General features: G+C 59.0%; 2 protein-coding genes across 2 annotated transcripts; both read right to left on the bottom strand.

The window, feature by feature from the left end:
* Nucleotides 1-128: 128 nt before the first annotated feature.
* On the bottom strand, nucleotides 129-12930 carry SRRT (serrate, RNA effector molecule). Its single transcript, XM_088142068.1, has 20 exons — nucleotides 12772-12930; nucleotides 11948-12085; nucleotides 10864-10992; nucleotides 10517-10663; nucleotides 9499-9687; nucleotides 5269-5438; nucleotides 4765-4940; nucleotides 4570-4671; nucleotides 4167-4281; nucleotides 3919-4079; nucleotides 3745-3806; nucleotides 3328-3406; nucleotides 2923-3114; nucleotides 2525-2695; nucleotides 2261-2414; nucleotides 1611-1804; nucleotides 1366-1522; nucleotides 962-1051; nucleotides 507-603; nucleotides 129-387 (listed from the first exon to the last, which is right to left on the bottom strand). Exons 2-20 carry the CDS (start codon nucleotides 12064-12066, stop codon nucleotides 312-314), a joined length of 2580 nt encoding a protein of 859 aa, XP_087998194.1. The 5' UTR covers nucleotides 12067-12085; nucleotides 12772-12930; the 3' UTR covers nucleotides 129-311.
* Nucleotides 12931-14660: 1730 nt separating this feature from the next.
* On the bottom strand, nucleotides 14661-15909 carry LOC148215835 (stress-associated endoplasmic reticulum protein 2-like). The gene is made up of 3 exons (XM_088142189.1): nucleotides 15715-15909; nucleotides 15545-15617; nucleotides 14661-15171 (listed from the first exon to the last, which is right to left on the bottom strand). Exons 1-3 carry the CDS (start codon nucleotides 15796-15798, stop codon nucleotides 15131-15133), a joined length of 198 nt encoding a protein of 65 aa, XP_087998315.1. The 5' UTR covers nucleotides 15799-15909; the 3' UTR covers nucleotides 14661-15130.
* Between the last annotated feature and the right edge of the window lie 41 nt (nucleotides 15910-15950).

Consider the following 15950-nt stretch of genomic DNA (forward strand, 5'->3'; position numbering starts at 1 on the left):
ACTTCCCAAGGGCTCAAGGCGTCGCTGGTCAGCACCCTGTGGGGAGAGGGAGAGGCCAGGGGGCTGTCCCAAGCGCCGCCACCTGCACTTTGCTAGGATGTGGTGAGAGAACAGCACTGAGACTGGAAAACGGTGTTCAGGGGGTTTATTGAAATCCAATTACAACTAAACACATAAAATCAGTAGACGTGTCAAAAACATGGGCCCAGAACTGGGGGAGGCGGTGGCTTCACACACACAGGGAGGGCAAGCAGGATGCAGCGTCCTTAAAAAAAAAGCTGGGGGGGGACTTGAAGCCAACTTGGTGGGGCTCAGAAGAAGTCAACATCCTCGGGAGCATCCAGGTCTCGGTACTCTACAATGGCACGCGGGTCCCCTCGAACCATCCTAAAGAGAGGCCACAGGTGGGCAAGGGGCCTGCCCTGCCCTGCCCTTCCCCCTCCCCTCCGGTCTGGGACTCAGGAGAGGCGGCCCAGCCCCACGTACAGAAAGGCTTGTCTGGCTACCTGTTCCGTGGTTTATTCAGGTATCCGGCCTGCCCGCGAAAGGTGTCATAGTTGCCCCTCCCGGCGGCATATGGAGCAGGAGGATATGGAGGACCACCTGGAAGAGGCCAAGGGGGGGCCCATGAGAGAGGCAGATGCTCAAGGTGCCCGTGGCCTCCTCTGGACTCAGCCAATAATATATGGAGACTGCAGACCCGTCTTTCCACCAAGCAATACACATCTGCAGATCGGACCTTGGGGTCCCCAGCCCACCCCCAGCCCTCCCCAGCTCAGGGCCCTCAATGGGCTGGGTGGCACTGCAGGGGCCCTGGATGGGGAGCCCAGCCTCTCCGGAGGACGCCAGGAGCACCCTCCCGGGTGGGAGGACCAGGCAGCCTGCAGGCCCCAGCACCTCCGAGGGACCAGCCCTGCCTTCGCTGCCCAGGAACCGCCGGGAGGAGAGATACCCAACGTACCTCCGTATCCCAGGATGGGCGGGCGCGGCTGTCCATAGGGCATCAGTCCCTGGGGGGCCTGCGGTGGGTAGGGTAACCCTGGCGCCAGGCCTGAGGAGGGCAGAGGAAGAGCAAGGAAGCCATTGGACCCTCGGGAGAGGACCAGCAGCAGGCGGAGGGTGCCAAAGCCTCCGTTTGGGACGGAAAAGTGAACCGGAGACAGAGGGACCGAAGGTGGGGGGAGCAGCCGGACGTAGCGGGCCGTTTTCTCACGCCTGCTCCTGGCCACCGTCCTGGTCTGCAGCACGTGGCGAGGGAGCGGCTGCATTGTCCAGCTGCGGGCTTGCTGGAGAGGTCTGGAGGCCGGGTCTCCCTCCCCCCAAGGCTCTGACAGGGACCCGACCCCCTCCTTCCTCCTCGCTCACCCTGTCCGGGGACTGGCGGCTGGTTCAGCTTGAGCTCGGGCAGGGCCGGCCTCTTGGCGTCCATGAGGAAGTTGTTGAAGAAGGCCACCTCTTTCTTCACCTCCTCGATCTTCTCTGCGTGCTTGTTGAAGATGTGCTTGCGCACAAACTCGGGGCCCTGGCAGTGGAGAGGGGGTCAGGAACCAGGCCTCCTTGCCAGTCAGACAGGCCCCAATCCTGGGGGAAAGGGGGCGGGAAAGGCGCACCTTGAACTTCTTTCCGCTGAGCGGGCACTGCCACTTGTCCTTCCCCAGCTCCTGGGTGTTGGCGGTGACAAACTTTTCCACTTCCTGCTCGGGATCCTTCTTGCCCATCTTGAGAGCTTCCTCCTCCGAGAGGGACTCCCGGACGCTGAACAGGGGCATCAGTTTCTCCTCAAAAGTCTTCTGCCACTCAGCCACTGAAGCAGGGGATCAAAAGGGGCCATCCGTCCTGCAGTCCAGAGTCCTCCCAGATCCCGCTGTTCCTCTTTCCTCAGACAGGTCACTCTGACCAGGGGCTAGAGTGACTGGGGACTGGTCTGAGGAAGCTAAGAGTCGGTTTCACCCCCAAACCCAAACACTGCGCCACACAACCCACTGGGCGGAAGAGCCGGGAGGGTCGGCCTTCCCCATCCGAAAGACGCCAAGGCTCAGACCCCGGTTCCCTCTTGGCTGAAGACACCGTCTGGGCTGGCCGCCAGCGAGGCAGAGGGTCTTTCAGACAAAAACACGGGCCGGGTTCTACAGCCCCCTCCCCCTCCCCACCCTTTGGCAGAACGAGACACCCCCTCCTAAAGCAGCAACAGAACGAATGCACACATCCCTGGGGCCACAGCACGGAATCCAGCGCTCTCGAACACGGACACGCAACGCACCTTCCCTGTGAGTGACGCGATTGGGAGGTATCGGCCCTCGCACGTGGATGATCCCGCAGCGGTTGGGCATCTCGTCCTCGTTGAGGTACTCAGAGGTGTTGTAATAGTCCACCGAGTGAACGATGCGCAGGTACAGAAGCAGCTTGTCCAGCACCTGCACTGCCCCAGAGGGAGAGTCTCAGCTCGCTGGCTGAGGGCCAGCCACCTACCCCTCGGGAGAAAAGGAAGTCTGCCCCTGCAGAGCAGCCTTTTCGCAGGGCTCACCTTGACGAGCTTCTCGTCTCTCTCCACCGTGATCTCAGCCGGGTTCCCCTCTTTGGGGGGCTCTTCCGACGGCTCCCCGCTTCTGCCAAGCAGCTCTTCCTCTTCCGCGCTGACCTCTTCGATCAGGTAGTCGGTGATGTTCTTCAGGATGGGATTCTGGGAAGGCAAGTTCTGTGGGGGGAACACAGGGGTTAGGGGCGGCCCCATCCTCCGGGACTTCTGCCCCGCTACAGCTGTCACAACCTCACAACCGCAGCCCCTCACCATGGCTAGAGTCACTGTCATTGCCCAGGGATGACTGTCAAGGCCCTTCCTTCAAAGCACCAACTCCTGCTTTGCCCTTGGAAGCCCAGGCCAGCAACTCCAAGAGCTGGCTCTGTCAGCAGCCCCTTACTCACCGAAACCTCAGAGGGCAGCTGGGCCTCTCCGGCCCCCCACAACTGGGTGCGGTCATCCATGGCGTGGATCAGCTTGGCCGCCAGCTTGATGTCGTTGCGCAAGATCTGCTTGTGCTGCGTAATGCCGTTGATGTTGCGGACCCGGCGTGTGAGATCTCGGTTGACCCCGGGGCTCAGTTCGCAGTCTCGCAGCTGGAAGGGGAGAACGTGGGAATGGACAGTTAAGGCTGCCAACCCCCTCCCCACATGCACGGGAGGCCTGTGGGGCATCTTCTTGACCTACCCCAGACCTCATTCCCTTCTCTGTCCATCGGGGAAAAGCGGGGAAGGCAAGCATGATTCCGAACGCCCAGTCAGGAGAGCCAGCAGCCACGTGCTCGGCACCCCCCGTCCCCTCTCCTTTACCCGAATGTTCTGGAGGTTCCAGCAGATTTCCTTGATGTTGACGCTCCGATCAAACGTCACCCAGCCCCTTCTGAAAAACCTGGAGATGAGAAAACGACCGGTCAGCTCCGTGACTCTTGGGAAGTTCTACTGTGCGGCCAGCAGCCAGAGACGCAAGTCCCTCCCGCTCCCCCCGCTGCAACAGGCTGGGCCTGCGCTGCCCTTTCCTCCCGGAACAGCACCCCCAAAGGCCCCGTTCTAGACCCCAGGCAACAATCCAGCAAATGTGGGCAGCCGAGCCAGTTGCTGCTTCTCCGCTGGGCTGGATTTCTGAAACGAGCAGAGGTAGCCTTGAAAGAATTAATTTCTGCACGGCGTCGCTGCTTCAACAAAGCCTGCCCAGAAATTAAAAATGGGGGTGGGGGAGATGACCATTACCTCCTTTCTGGCTGAGGGTCTGAAAGAGCCACTCTCATAAAGCCGGGGTATCTTTTGCAGAACTGAGGAAGCAAAGAGGGTGCGCGTGTTCAGACGGACCCCCAAACCCCACTGCCCGCTGTGTGCCGTCCCACCTGCCTCCCCAGGCCTCTTCTCCCACAGGGCCACACTCACCGCCACAATCTCTGCCTGGGGGATGTTGGGGGCGATGTTGCGCACGAAGAGAGAGCAGGTCTTGTGCAGCGCGCGCGGCTTGGCCTCCCCATCTTTCTCCTTGCCTTTGGGAGACCCCTCCCCATCCTTCGGGGCAGTCTGCTCCTCCTTGGGCTTCTTGTCTGCCGGCCACACAGAAGCAGCCGCCTTAAGGCCAGGCCTCCCGCAAAGGCTGGGACTGGGTGGCCGCCCCGAGAGCCCCTCCTCACCTTCCTTGTCCTCCCCTTGCGGGCGCCCGCTTTCTGAATCGGTGTCGGACTCCGAAACACTGCCCTCGTCATAGCTGTCGTTCCCGCTGCGCTTCCGCTTGTGCTTGTGGCTGGTCTGCCAAGAACGACACAGGGGCTGCGGACCCTCAAGCTTCTTGGCGGCAAACCCCTCCCCCCCCGATGGTAATGTTGGTCTGAAACCTGCTCCAAAATCCAAGCTGCTACCAGCCCACCTCTCTGCTGGACAACACTTGGGGGGTGCGTGTGTGTCCCCACATTCCTGCCACTCCCCCACCCCATAAGGCCTCCCTCTTCTGCTTCTCTCCCTTGCACCCCCCCCAGTTGACCTGACGGCAGGTCCATCAGGAGCCCACGCAGAGGGGTGGGACCCCTCCCCACGCACCTTCTTTGCGTCCTTGTCCGGCTCCTCCTTCTTGTCCGCCCTCTTCTCCTCTTCTTCCAAGGCCTTCTTCGCCTTCTCCTCTGCAGCTTCCTCGTCGACAGTCTGGAACAGAGGCGGCTGCGCATCAGAGATTGGGCTTGTGCTTGGCGAGCGGAAGGCGCGGGGGCTGCCGGTCCAGCTCCCACCGGTGCCAACCTTGGCCTTCTTGGCCTCCTCTTTCTTCTCCTCCTTCTCGGAGACTTTCCGGTCCTGCTCTGGCAGCCGGTTCTCCTCCTTCTTCCCTGGCTCTGCCTTCTCCTGCCGCTCCTCCTCCTCCTCCTGATCCAGGATCTTCAAATCATGGTCCGTCCCCCCTTCCATCTTAATGACAGCTGAGGAAGCAAGGCTTGAATCAGACCGGGATCCAGGAGAGCCACGTATTCTCCAAGATGGGCCCAACACAGCTTTAAACCTGACCCCCAACACTCCCCCCGAGCCCCGGGGACTCAAGGAACCTGACCTCTGCCCCATCCCAATCTGGATTCTCCTCCACCACCGCAGACTCCGGCGTCTCCCAAATGTGAAGCGTGGCCCTCGGCCACCAAAAGCGGGCCAACCATCAAAAAGCGCTGCTGTGGCCCCCCTCCTGAGCCCTCCGAACCATGCGCGGCCCCAGGCGCAGCCCGCCAGCCGCCTCTTTAGGGAAGAAACCAAGCCTACCGGCATCCAGGACCTTGATGATGGCGCTGGCCTTGTCAATGTCCAGCTGCAAGCCCTCAAACCAGCCACTGTCCATCAAGTAGAGGAAGACGCTGAGCCGGTTCTGGAGAGCATTCTGGGCCTCCTGCTTCCTCCGCCCGGCTTCTTCCGGGTGATACTTGGACCGGAACCTAGACGGGAGCCAAGCGAGGAGGGAAGGGGGGCAGAAACAGACAAAGAAGGGGGAGGGAGGAGGCCTTAGCCAGAGAGGAACTGGGAGCCCTGCCCCTCGGGCACCATCCACACATGCAAAGCTAGGGAAGGAACTGGCAGGGAGAAGGGGGCCTTGGGGTGGCCTGAAAACCTTCCATTAAAAGGACCAGCCAAAGGCAGGCGGGTGCTGGATGCTCTGAGGGTCTCAAAAATCCTGGTAACAACCCAACTGTCACTTGCAGGTCTTGGGGCCCCTGACGCCTCTCCTGCCAGCGGGCGCAGCCGGGGGTATCACCTCCTCTTTAGGTCTTCGAAGGCAGCTGCTTGCTGCCTCCTCTGATGAGCCCCAGAGCTCCACCTGGATCAGGCCTGGGCCACGCGCGCTCCTCCAGAGGTTTGAGATGCCAGCTCCCATCATCCCCACCCAACCTGGCCTCTGGGGAGGGATGGTGAGAGCTGCCTCCCATCACCAGTGGGTGACCACGTGCTGCTCACCCTGTGCGAAAGCAGCCTTCTGGGGAGAGGAAGCGCATCGCACCCCTCCCCTCGCCCCACGAAGCGTCCCTAGGCTGGAGCTGGGCCTCCTGCTGTGCTGCGTCAGCTTCAACTTTCTAATCCTGGCTTGTGAGGCCCTACCGCTCCCCACCCCCACCTGGCCTTGCCCCCAGCCCTGGCGCCTCTTCTCTCCTCCAAACTCCCCGGGCACGGAGAAGCTGGCCCGGCCCACCATCGTTCCTGCCCCAGCGCCCGTCCGGCTTCCCCGGCCTCCTCGGAAGGGTCACCAGAGCCTTGCTGGTGCTCCGTCCCCCCGGCGGAAGCGTGTGGGAACGGCCCGCTTGCGCGGTGGGCTTGCTCCCCCTGCAGGTTGGGGGGGGCCTTGCTGGGCCCGGGCGCCAAACCTTATGGGGAGGCGCTGGGCGGTGGGCTGTGGAAGCAGCAGGCAAGGGGAAAAGCAGTGGGAAGGGAGGGGCAAAGTGGACACAACAAATCCAAAGCACGCTTTCTACAGCTTTACCTCGCAAACAGAAAATAAGCCCTTAGAATTTTTTCTTTCTCTCAGCTCTGATTTAAGAAGACAGAACACGTCATACATACACTGAGGGAGTCACACTGCGAGCCTTCCATGCGAAGAGAGTTTTCTTCGGCGGATTTTAAGAAAAACCACCAGGATTTAGCAACATTGGAATCTCTCTTTCTCTCTCTCTCTCTCTCTCTCTCTCGTGCTGGGATGCAGGACTTCAAAAAGAGGAGCCGGCCTGCATTACCTGAGCTGTCTACATCCTACGGACTCACATTCAGCTAATCACTGCATTGTGCACAGTGAAGGCCCTGTCTGCGTAAGCTACGAAGGAAAAAATCACCACTACCAGCAGAGAGAGGAAGGAAAAAAAAAACATATTCAAGGCTCTTGGGTTTGTTTGATTTATTTATGGATTCTCCCGGCTGAGGACGGTTGAATTTTGGAGTCTCCTGCGAGAGGTTCGTGGGAGGAGGGGAGAAAAGGCTGTGTTATTACAATTAACATCCAAAAGAAAACAAAAGAAAATGAAAAATCTATCAAGGAAATCAAAAGTGGTTAAAATGAAGAGAGACACAGGTACATCAGATACCCCACAGAATATGGAAAAGCTACCACGTGGGCCATCCGCCCTTTCAGCCCTCTCTTGTTCCACTTCCGGGGCAAAGGACCCGCAACTTTGGTGGGGCCAAGCCTTACCCACCTCCCTACTTGTCCTTTCGCCCCCCCCCTTCCTCAGCCCGCAGGATTAACTTTGGTACCCTGATGTGCAAAGTGTGGCAGTGGCGGCACTCCCACCCCGGCAATCCAATCATCAGTTCCAGGGCTGGAAAAATGTTCTCAGCATGAGATTTATGGTGGGCTGGGAAGCGCGCCGGAGCGCTCAAATTCTGGGCTGCTGTTTTCCAGCCCAAGCCCCCCTCTGCAGCTGCCCCCTGCTGAGGTCATGTGCATCCCAGCGGCTGCCACTGCCGCCCCCCGCCCCCCAAGTGACCCCAAGAGCTTCAAAGGGGAAAATAGCAGCACGGAGCTCGGGCACAAGAAAGCACGTCCCAGGCTTCGGGCTGGAAAACAAGTTGCCTGTTTAATTTTTCCGTGGAACGTTGGCAGGACAAGAATGTCGCATTTTAACAGCTGCTCTGAATAACCATTGTTTGCCTGACCCTTAATCTGAACTGAGAAAAAAGATTTGAGAGCCTCTATCAGCGACCCAAGAGCTTAGGAAATGATACTGGTAAAGCTCCGGTGCTGGCAAAACTCTACAGAAAACTAATTCTGCATGTTCACACCGTTAATCCGTTTCCATCTAAGCACTCTCTTTTTATTGAGGAGCGTGTGGGGGGTGAGGTCTGAGCGGAGTTCCTGTGGTTCTCATTCTCAGGCCTCCCTTCCCCTGGGGGACTAAGGCTGAGAAGCCATACAAGGCTATCCTAGTTAACAATTCCGCCTGTTTTTCCCCAGCTATGAATACGCCGTTGTACAGAATTCCCGGTGCCACCTTTAAGCTTTTTCTGTGAAGGGTCATCTGTTATTCTCACTGCTACGTGGACACGGAGGCAGAACGTACAGAAATGGTAAACAAGATAGAATGGTGGGCCACCTTATCTATCAAGCCGGTTTGGTGTCGTGACTAAGGCACCAGGCTAGAAACTGGGAGACCCGAGTTCTAGTCCTGCCTTAGGCACAAAGCCGGCTGGGTGGCCTTGGGCCGGTCACTCCCTCTCAGCCCTAGGAAGCAGGCAATGGCAAGCCACTTCTGAAATCTTGCCAAGAAAACTGCAGGGGCTATTTGCCAGGAGAGTTAACACTGACTCGAAGGCACCCAAAGCCCCCCGGCCCGCTCATCCATTGGGTTTTGTCTTCCCCAGTTCTCCTGGTTGCCAAAAAACAACTTTAAAATGCGTATATACTGGCAGCCTTAAGAGGTTGGCCTAAGAGACATTCCAAAGCTGCATGGAAGTAAGGTGAGCTAAATTCAGGAGCACTTGCTACTCAATAGATACAGGCAGGTTTGGCGCTGCAAAAAAGTACAGAATTCAAGAGTTAAGTTAAACGTGGCTAACTCAGCCTGGATGTGAAAAACTATTCCCAGCTGGGCAGACGATGGACAGGAAGCGGAGATCCAAACTGGCTGGGTTCGCTTGGCCAGCAGGTGGCGCTTGGCAGGGCCTCTGGTGGGCAAGCAGCTGTTTCCCTCCAACCCAGCCCTGGCAGCGAGGGAGTTTCTGGATGAGATTCAGGGGAGCGCCCTGAACGTTTACAACTTACTGATTCACTGACTTTAATTGGCCAGTTTCCATCGCTGCCTTTATAAGAAAACGCCCACGCTGACCAAGGGCCGAGGGCCTATCTTTCACCGCGTAAATTGGTTAGTGTGGATGTGCACTCTAATGCAAGTCTTTCCGTTCAGGGTAGATCTTCTTCAGCTTGCAAGGACATTTCAGATCACAACTCCCAAGCTACCAGAGAGAAAAACGTCTCTCTTCCATAAAGAGGGAAACTCGCCATGCACTGGTTGCTAACTTTGCTGGTCTTTATATACCAAATGCATCATCTGAGGACCCAAGTGCCTAGAAAGGCCTCTCCTCTCCTGAGTTTCCAACAAGCAGCTTAAGGCCTGCCTTTTCAGGCGATCCTTTGCAGTATGAGATGCTGTCAGTGGGGGGAGTACTGAACGGGACCGGTTGTCGGTGATGCTTGTTACATGCGTATGCATTTCTTACACGTGTTGCTTTTAACCCAATTACCTGGGTACGTTTGCTGCTCAGAGCCAGTTACGACTGGCATGGCACTGAACCCCAGTAAACAAATCAGCAAATAACCCTAAACGGCCCCACCTGCTTAGAGAACTAGCAACTCTCCGTGTCTAAAACCAGAAGCGACCAACGCCTGATTCGTTTTGCCTGAAAGGCTCCGTGTTTGGTTTATCGTCTGCAGCAAGCCACAGGTGCCTGGGAAAATCCCAGCCTCCCCCCCAGCCTCCTCTCCAAGGTGGGCAGCCCAGCCCACGAGAGACGTACCACTCTTCATCCTTGTGGGCTAGGAAGAAGTCCTGCATCTGCTGGCGACGGAAGTCTAGCTTGTAGTCGTTGTAGCGCTTCACGGCTTCCGTCTCGTCAACGGAGTCATCCAAGGAGAGGAGGAACTCCTTAAAGCTCTTCATGACGGGGGGAGCAATACCCAAGTCCACTTCCGCAATATTCCCCAGCCTGGAGGAAGAAGAGCAGGAACTTAGCTTGGAACAACCACCTTCTTTCAGTTGTTTTATACGTCGAGATTCACCCTGACGGTACCCAAACGAAGAATTCACAAGCAATTAAGAACAAACACATTACGATAGAGCGATGGTTAAAAACTCCCAAGCAAGAAAAACGTAATGTTTAGGAAAATTGAAACAGTATCTAAAAAGCCGTTGTACTTATGTATCTATATCTCGCTTAAACTAAAAAAATTACCCAAAACGTACAACTAAAAATGCAAGGTCAAATGCTATTTAAAAGCAACAAGAATCGAACCCCCAAAGAACCGTCTTCCTCATTTGGTGCTAGAACCTCTCCAGCCAAGCCCTGACGCAAGAGCAATAAAACTGAAAAGGGAGCTCTAAATACTCAATAGGAAAACCGAAACTGCAAAAGGAAGAGTTCAGCTGCAGACTCTAAGGCATAGAAGCTTTTCAGTGGTTGCCCCGTCTTTTGGAGAATTCCCTTTCTCAAAGATCATTTTTGGTGCCTCCTCGTTTTCTTTCAGAAGAATCCAGCAGATGAGCAAGGGTTACTATCTTAGGTAACTACCTCCGGCAGCCGACCGGCCTTAAAATAAGACAACCGGATTTGGCAATCAAACTGCCTCCTCTGGCTCTCAAGAACATCCTTAAAGCATCCATGACCGCAGAGTTCTCAGCTTGCGGATATGGACTCCGGATAAGAAGGGGTACGCAACTTTCCTATTTTGAACTGCCTTCAGTGCCCCAGAAACAGCAAAGAGACTGTTTTAGCAAAAGAAGAAGCGGGCAGAGAAGGGCTCCAAGAATCTGCTTACCTGGCTTGGATGGGGAGGATGTGATGCTGCGTCACGTGCATCTCGGGGTGTGCCCAAGGCTGCGGAGGCCCGTACGATGGACCAGTGGAGACCCCGCTGTAAGGCATCTCATAGCCAGTGTGATAGGGATCTGCCGTGTGCTCATCCCTGGAAAAGCAAAAATAAAACCCACCTTAATCCTTTCTAGCATCCTCAGAAAGCACCTCCCTATTCAGAGGTGTGATGCTCGCAACCGACTAAGCCTACAGAGCCGACGCTCAGCTCCTTGGTACAGTTCCTGCGGGGAGCCAGAACCCAAAACCCGCCCAACACAAAATAGCACAAGAAGACGCAGCGAGAGAACCCACCAATCGCGTCTCATGCGTTTCTGTGGCGGACTCAGCTCGTGACGAGGGGGGGAGAACCGCTCCCGCCTGCTCCGGTCATAATCACGGTATTCACCTCGGCTCCGGCGTTCTCGGCCTCGGTCCCACTCCCTAGGGGAAGAAATAGATTTATTTCAGTATTTGTATCCTGCTAATTCCGCTGGATTCCTTCTAGCCTGATACATGCAGAAGCCTTAAAACCATAAAAATGACATAAAAACATTCCCTGCAATTATAAGAAAATAACTCCCGGAGGTGGCCATCCTCAGCAACTTCAGAAATCGAATGCCCTTCCGAAAGAGTTTGTTTTGATTCGCTTTCTAAAAGCCATTCACATTTCCAGAGCTATAGCACAGACAGACAAACCCTGTTTTCTAGCTCCCCTTCCCAAATTGGGGGAAGATCCTCAACGCCCCCAATCTGGACAAACACAACAGGTTATGAATTAGGGAGCAACACTCCTGCTAATACCCCTTTTGGCAACACGCAGAACAGAGATAACTTTATTCATTTATTTATGTGAGGAGCATTCAAACTCAACCGATTTCAATTCTCCAATACTTATGCACAAAAGCGTCAGCGCATTACTTTATGCAGAACTGTTTACTAGCAAACCCCAGAAACATTCCTACTACTTTCCAGACTGAAGACCAAAACTATTTCAAGATTATCCAATGACCCGAAAGGCAAAGAACAGCTTTCAGTCTGTTGCCTGTCTTTTTCTCTACAGATAGTCCTCGCTCAATGACCATTTGTTTAACGATGGTTCAAAGTTACAACGGCCTCGGAAAAAGTGCTTTACGACCTGTACATGCACTTATGATTGTTGCAAATTGTTGCACCACCCCCATGGTCAGGTGATTACAACAGTCATTAAGTGAATCACACGGTTGTTAAGTGAATTCCGGCACGGGGAAGCTGGATTTCCTTAACGACCAAATAAATGGTCGTAAAATCAGGTCCGGTCACATGGTGACTCACTTAACAACTGCCCTGCTTGACAACCAATTTTCCTGCCCTTATTGTGGTCGTTAAGTGAGGACTACCCGTACTCCCCAGGGCACACCTGTCACTCCAGTCATCTCGGCGCCTGTCATCACGCTCTCGAGAGCGATCGTAGTCGCTCCTCTCACGTCGGAATTTGTCCCTGCGCCTGCGATCGTATTCATCATCGCTGTCCCCCATCGTGCTGGGCAAAGACCATCTACAGAACGGGAGGGAGGACAGAAACAGGTAAGCAGAGGAACCCGGGCGACTGTCTCCGGGGGGTCAGCTGGGCCGTCCGTTCCTGGGGGAGGGACGGATGCACAACCTGCAAAGAGCAGAGGAAACCTGTGCACGAGCACTAAGATGCAGCTGGCCTTGCGCTGCAACAACGGGCCCCAGAGCTGCATCCACGTAAACCAAGCGCCCTCCTGCGCGAGGACCGCGAGGCAGGGCGGGGGCAGCCCGAGCAAAGGGCTCCGCCCGCCGCCCACTGATAATGGGGGGCCACCCGCCGCCCAGGGGACTACCAGGAAATGGTCCGCTTGTCCCTGGGTGAGGGGCTACCAGGAGATGCCAGGGCTTAGCGCTGGGAAGCTTCAAAAAAAGCCGCGCCGGCCCCGCAGCAAAAGCCCGCCAGGCGGCCCTCAAGCCGGGAGCCCGGCGGGCGGGCGGGCGGCTGGGCCCTGCCGGCCGCGGAGGGCGAGGGCGGGCGCGGACGAGGCTCGGGGCTCCCGGCGCCCACCCCAGGCAGGGAAAGAGGACCGCGCGCCGCACGCGCCCCACTACGAGTCCCAGCGCCCGCGGCCGCCGGGGCAACGCCGGGGCCCGCGAGAGGGCGCCGGGCCAGGAGGGCCGGGCGCCGCCGCGGGCGGGACGGGGAGGCGAGGCCGCCGCGCCGCTCACCGGCCGCGCCAGGCGGGCAGGGACGCCGCCGCAGGATCCGACCCGCTGCTGCCTCGGCGGCGCGCTCGCCTCGCTCTCCGCGCCGGAAGCCCGCCGCGCCTGGCGCACGCACTTCCGTCCCCGCCTCCAGTCGAGCCTCAAGTGCGCCGGAAGTGCTGGAGCGGGAGGCGTGGCTAAGCGAGCGTCCGGCGGCTCTCCTCCCTCCCTCTGATCCGCGGGTTAGAGGCCCTATTAGGAGCACAGCTCCCATCATCCTCAGCCCCGTGGGCCAAACTGTCGGGCGGTCGCCGGGGTGGCAGCGCTTCTGGTTAACTTGGGAGGGAGACGATTTGCTCCGAAGGACGCTCTAGGCTTCTGGAACTGTACTTCCAGTTCCGGCCAGCGCGATTTCATCATAGAGGCGCGGCGCAATAGAGCGCCAACTCGGAGCCGATTAGCCCGCCCAGCAGCGGCTGGGGAGCTAGGAAATGGTAGAGTCATCTCCCCGACGCCAAGCCGGCACTGGCGGGTTCCGTCGACCCTCGGTCGCCGCTCGCTGCCCACGTGGAGGGACGCGGGACTTTTCGGGCGCGCGGTGCGTCCTCACGTGCAGAGCCACCCCGGCCGACGCGATCCCTGCCCGCCTGCGCCATCCCAAGGAGGCTCCGAGGCGGGGAGAGGCGCCCGCTGCCGCCTGGACCCGAACTGCGCTGGCCCTGGCTGGCCCGCCGCTCTCGCCTCGTCTTTTAAGTGGAAAGCCCCGGAGGGAGTCTGTCCTGTTGGGAGCGTTGTCCTGTTGCTCGTCCTGCCCGTCTGTAGAGCCCGCCTGGGGCAGTGTTTTACAACCTTGGCCGCTTGAAGGCGGGTGGACTTCAACTCCCAGAATTCCCAGTTGAAGTCCACCCGCCTTCAAGCGGCCAAGGTTGTAAAACACTGCCCTAGACTATTTTCAGCTTGGGATTTCCTCATTTTGCAGATCTCACCACCTTGTCCACCTGCTTCCCTCCCCATTCCAGCCCGAGAGGAGAGCAAGACATTCTGCTGCCTTCGTCACTCCTTCAGCCCACCCTCTTCTTTGCAGCACCCAACTGATCTTGGTTGACCTGTAAAGGCAATTTGGTTTTGGATTTGGTTTGTCCTCGGATGCATGACTACCAGGAAATGGTCCGCTTGTCCTTGGATGAGGGACCACCAGGAGATCCCAGGGCTTAGCGCTAGGAAGCTTAAAAAAAAGTGCCAGGAGGCCGAAGTGGCAAGCCCCTTGCGGGTGCCAGAGGTCAAGCCCACCCCGCGGGAGGCTTCGCTCACCTCATTTAACGAGTTGCCCATCCGTGTCCGTTGGGAGGCATTTGAGGGAACTCTGTAAGGAAGTTCTCTGCCCCAGGATGCTCATCCTCCTTGACCCCCTCCAAGGCTTCTTTACACCGGAGTAGCTTGGCCATTTCTAGCCATTATTCCAAAGGCAGCTGGTGGGTTTGTGGGCTCAGCAGGTTCACGTTTTAAGCACTCTAAAACCATTGTCCTCTCTCTGGGCTGCTTCTCCGGGGAATCGGGAGCCGCGCCGGCAGCTCTCTGGAAATGCCAGGCCCCGCCACCAGCAGAGAGGCAGGCGGGGGGCAGCTTCCCCAGCCAGAGACGCTGCTGGCTGGGGTGACCGAGATGCAGTCCAGCTGCTCTGGACGGGGCAGGCGGGGAGGGCCCGTCCAGGCAGTGACATCAATACATCACGGAGGCCCCCGCTCGGCCAGTGCACGGGGAGGGCGGGCAGCAACCAGGGCTCCAAGGGATTCCCGATGGCCTCTCGGTGCTCGGCTCTCTGAGGGGCAGGGCTGGGCATTTAGCTGCTCGGTGTTGGGGGGCCTGGCGTGGCAAGCAAACAACTCTTTCTTACAAAGTCACGCTAACTCAGCTTGTAGCAAATCGCCCAAGACAGCAATACTTTTATTCAGCAGCTCGGTGGCAGATGGCTAGGGAAAGAGGGCTTACATGTGGGACGCAAGAAGCCTCCGGAGCAAACTTCCCAGCAGCCCCCACAGACGCCCGGCCCCACCTGCTGCAGGCGGCTGCCAGTCACCCGCAGAGCTGCCGCCCCTCTCTTCCCCGGAGTAAATCGCTCAAATGCCTCCAGAAACACCCCGCGCCTGGCGGCCTCCCCAGGTGGGGTCACCCGTTCTTCAGTTCGCTGCCCAGGGCGCCGGGGCCCTGAAGGCAGGCCAGGGGGCGGCGGGAGGGCCGCGGGGCCCAGGAGGTCTCGGTCCCTGGCAGCGGGCAGAGGAAGACGGTCGTGGCTGCAAACATCCGGAAAGAGGGTCCCGGGAGGCCCAGAGGATCCCCCGTGCATCCCTGAGGGCCGGCGGGCAGGACGCGCCTCCGCTCGCCGTCAGCCTCCGAGGCGGATGCTCTGGATCATCTGGAAGATGGCTGGCGAGTGGAGAGCGAGAGGTGGCTGAGAGCCCCCGCCTCCGGAGGGCCCCCCCAGCTAGCTGCAGGCTGTGCCGGCTCCTCCCGCCCCCCGGTGCCCCGGGCTCCAGCCCCGAACTGCAGGGCACCGCTCGCCAGAGGCCGCCGGGCGATCCCAGCCGCGGCAGCCCCGCGACCCCCCCGCCCGCCTACCCACCCGCCGCCACCTCGGCAGCTCGCTCCGGGCGGCGAAGCCCCGTCCAGCCCCTGCCCGTCGCCCGCGGCGGCGCCAGAGCGCGTCTGGATGGGGTGGGGCGGCCTGCGGCCCCCCGCAGGGCGGCCGGGGGGCAGCGGGAGGCCGCCTGATGCCCGGGACCCCCCCGGGGTGGCCTACCTGACCCGCAGACCACGAAGACGAAGAGGGCCAGGAGCCACGGGCCGACCGGCGCCTTCTCCTCCTGCGGGGTCTTGGGAAGGAGAGCGCAGGTTAGGGGGGAGGCGCGCCCTGCCCGCGAGCCCCCCGAGCGCCGGCCGCCCCCCGGGAGGCCACGGGGCCCGTCGTACCGGGGCGCGGTGGGGGCCGCCACGCTGCGTGATGCTCTTGCTGTGCCGCTCGTTGGCCACCTTCATGCGCTGCACCGCGGACATGGCGAGCAGCGGCCGGCGGGGGGGCGCAGCTGGCGCAGCCGGCGCTGTGGTCGTGGCGCCCTCGGCGAGTCCCCGCCGCCTCCCCCGCGCAAGCGCAGCGGCCCCGGCCCCGGCGCGCCCCCTCGCCCTCCGCCCAGGCCTCGCCCTTCACG

This window comes from Python bivittatus, unplaced genomic scaffold (genome assembly GCF_059951505.1).
Source record: "Python bivittatus isolate LINGU-HERP-01145 unplaced genomic scaffold, Pbiv_v1 ctg000370_np1212, whole genome shotgun sequence".
Lineage (NCBI taxonomy): Eukaryota > Metazoa > Chordata > Lepidosauria > Squamata > Pythonidae > Python > Python bivittatus.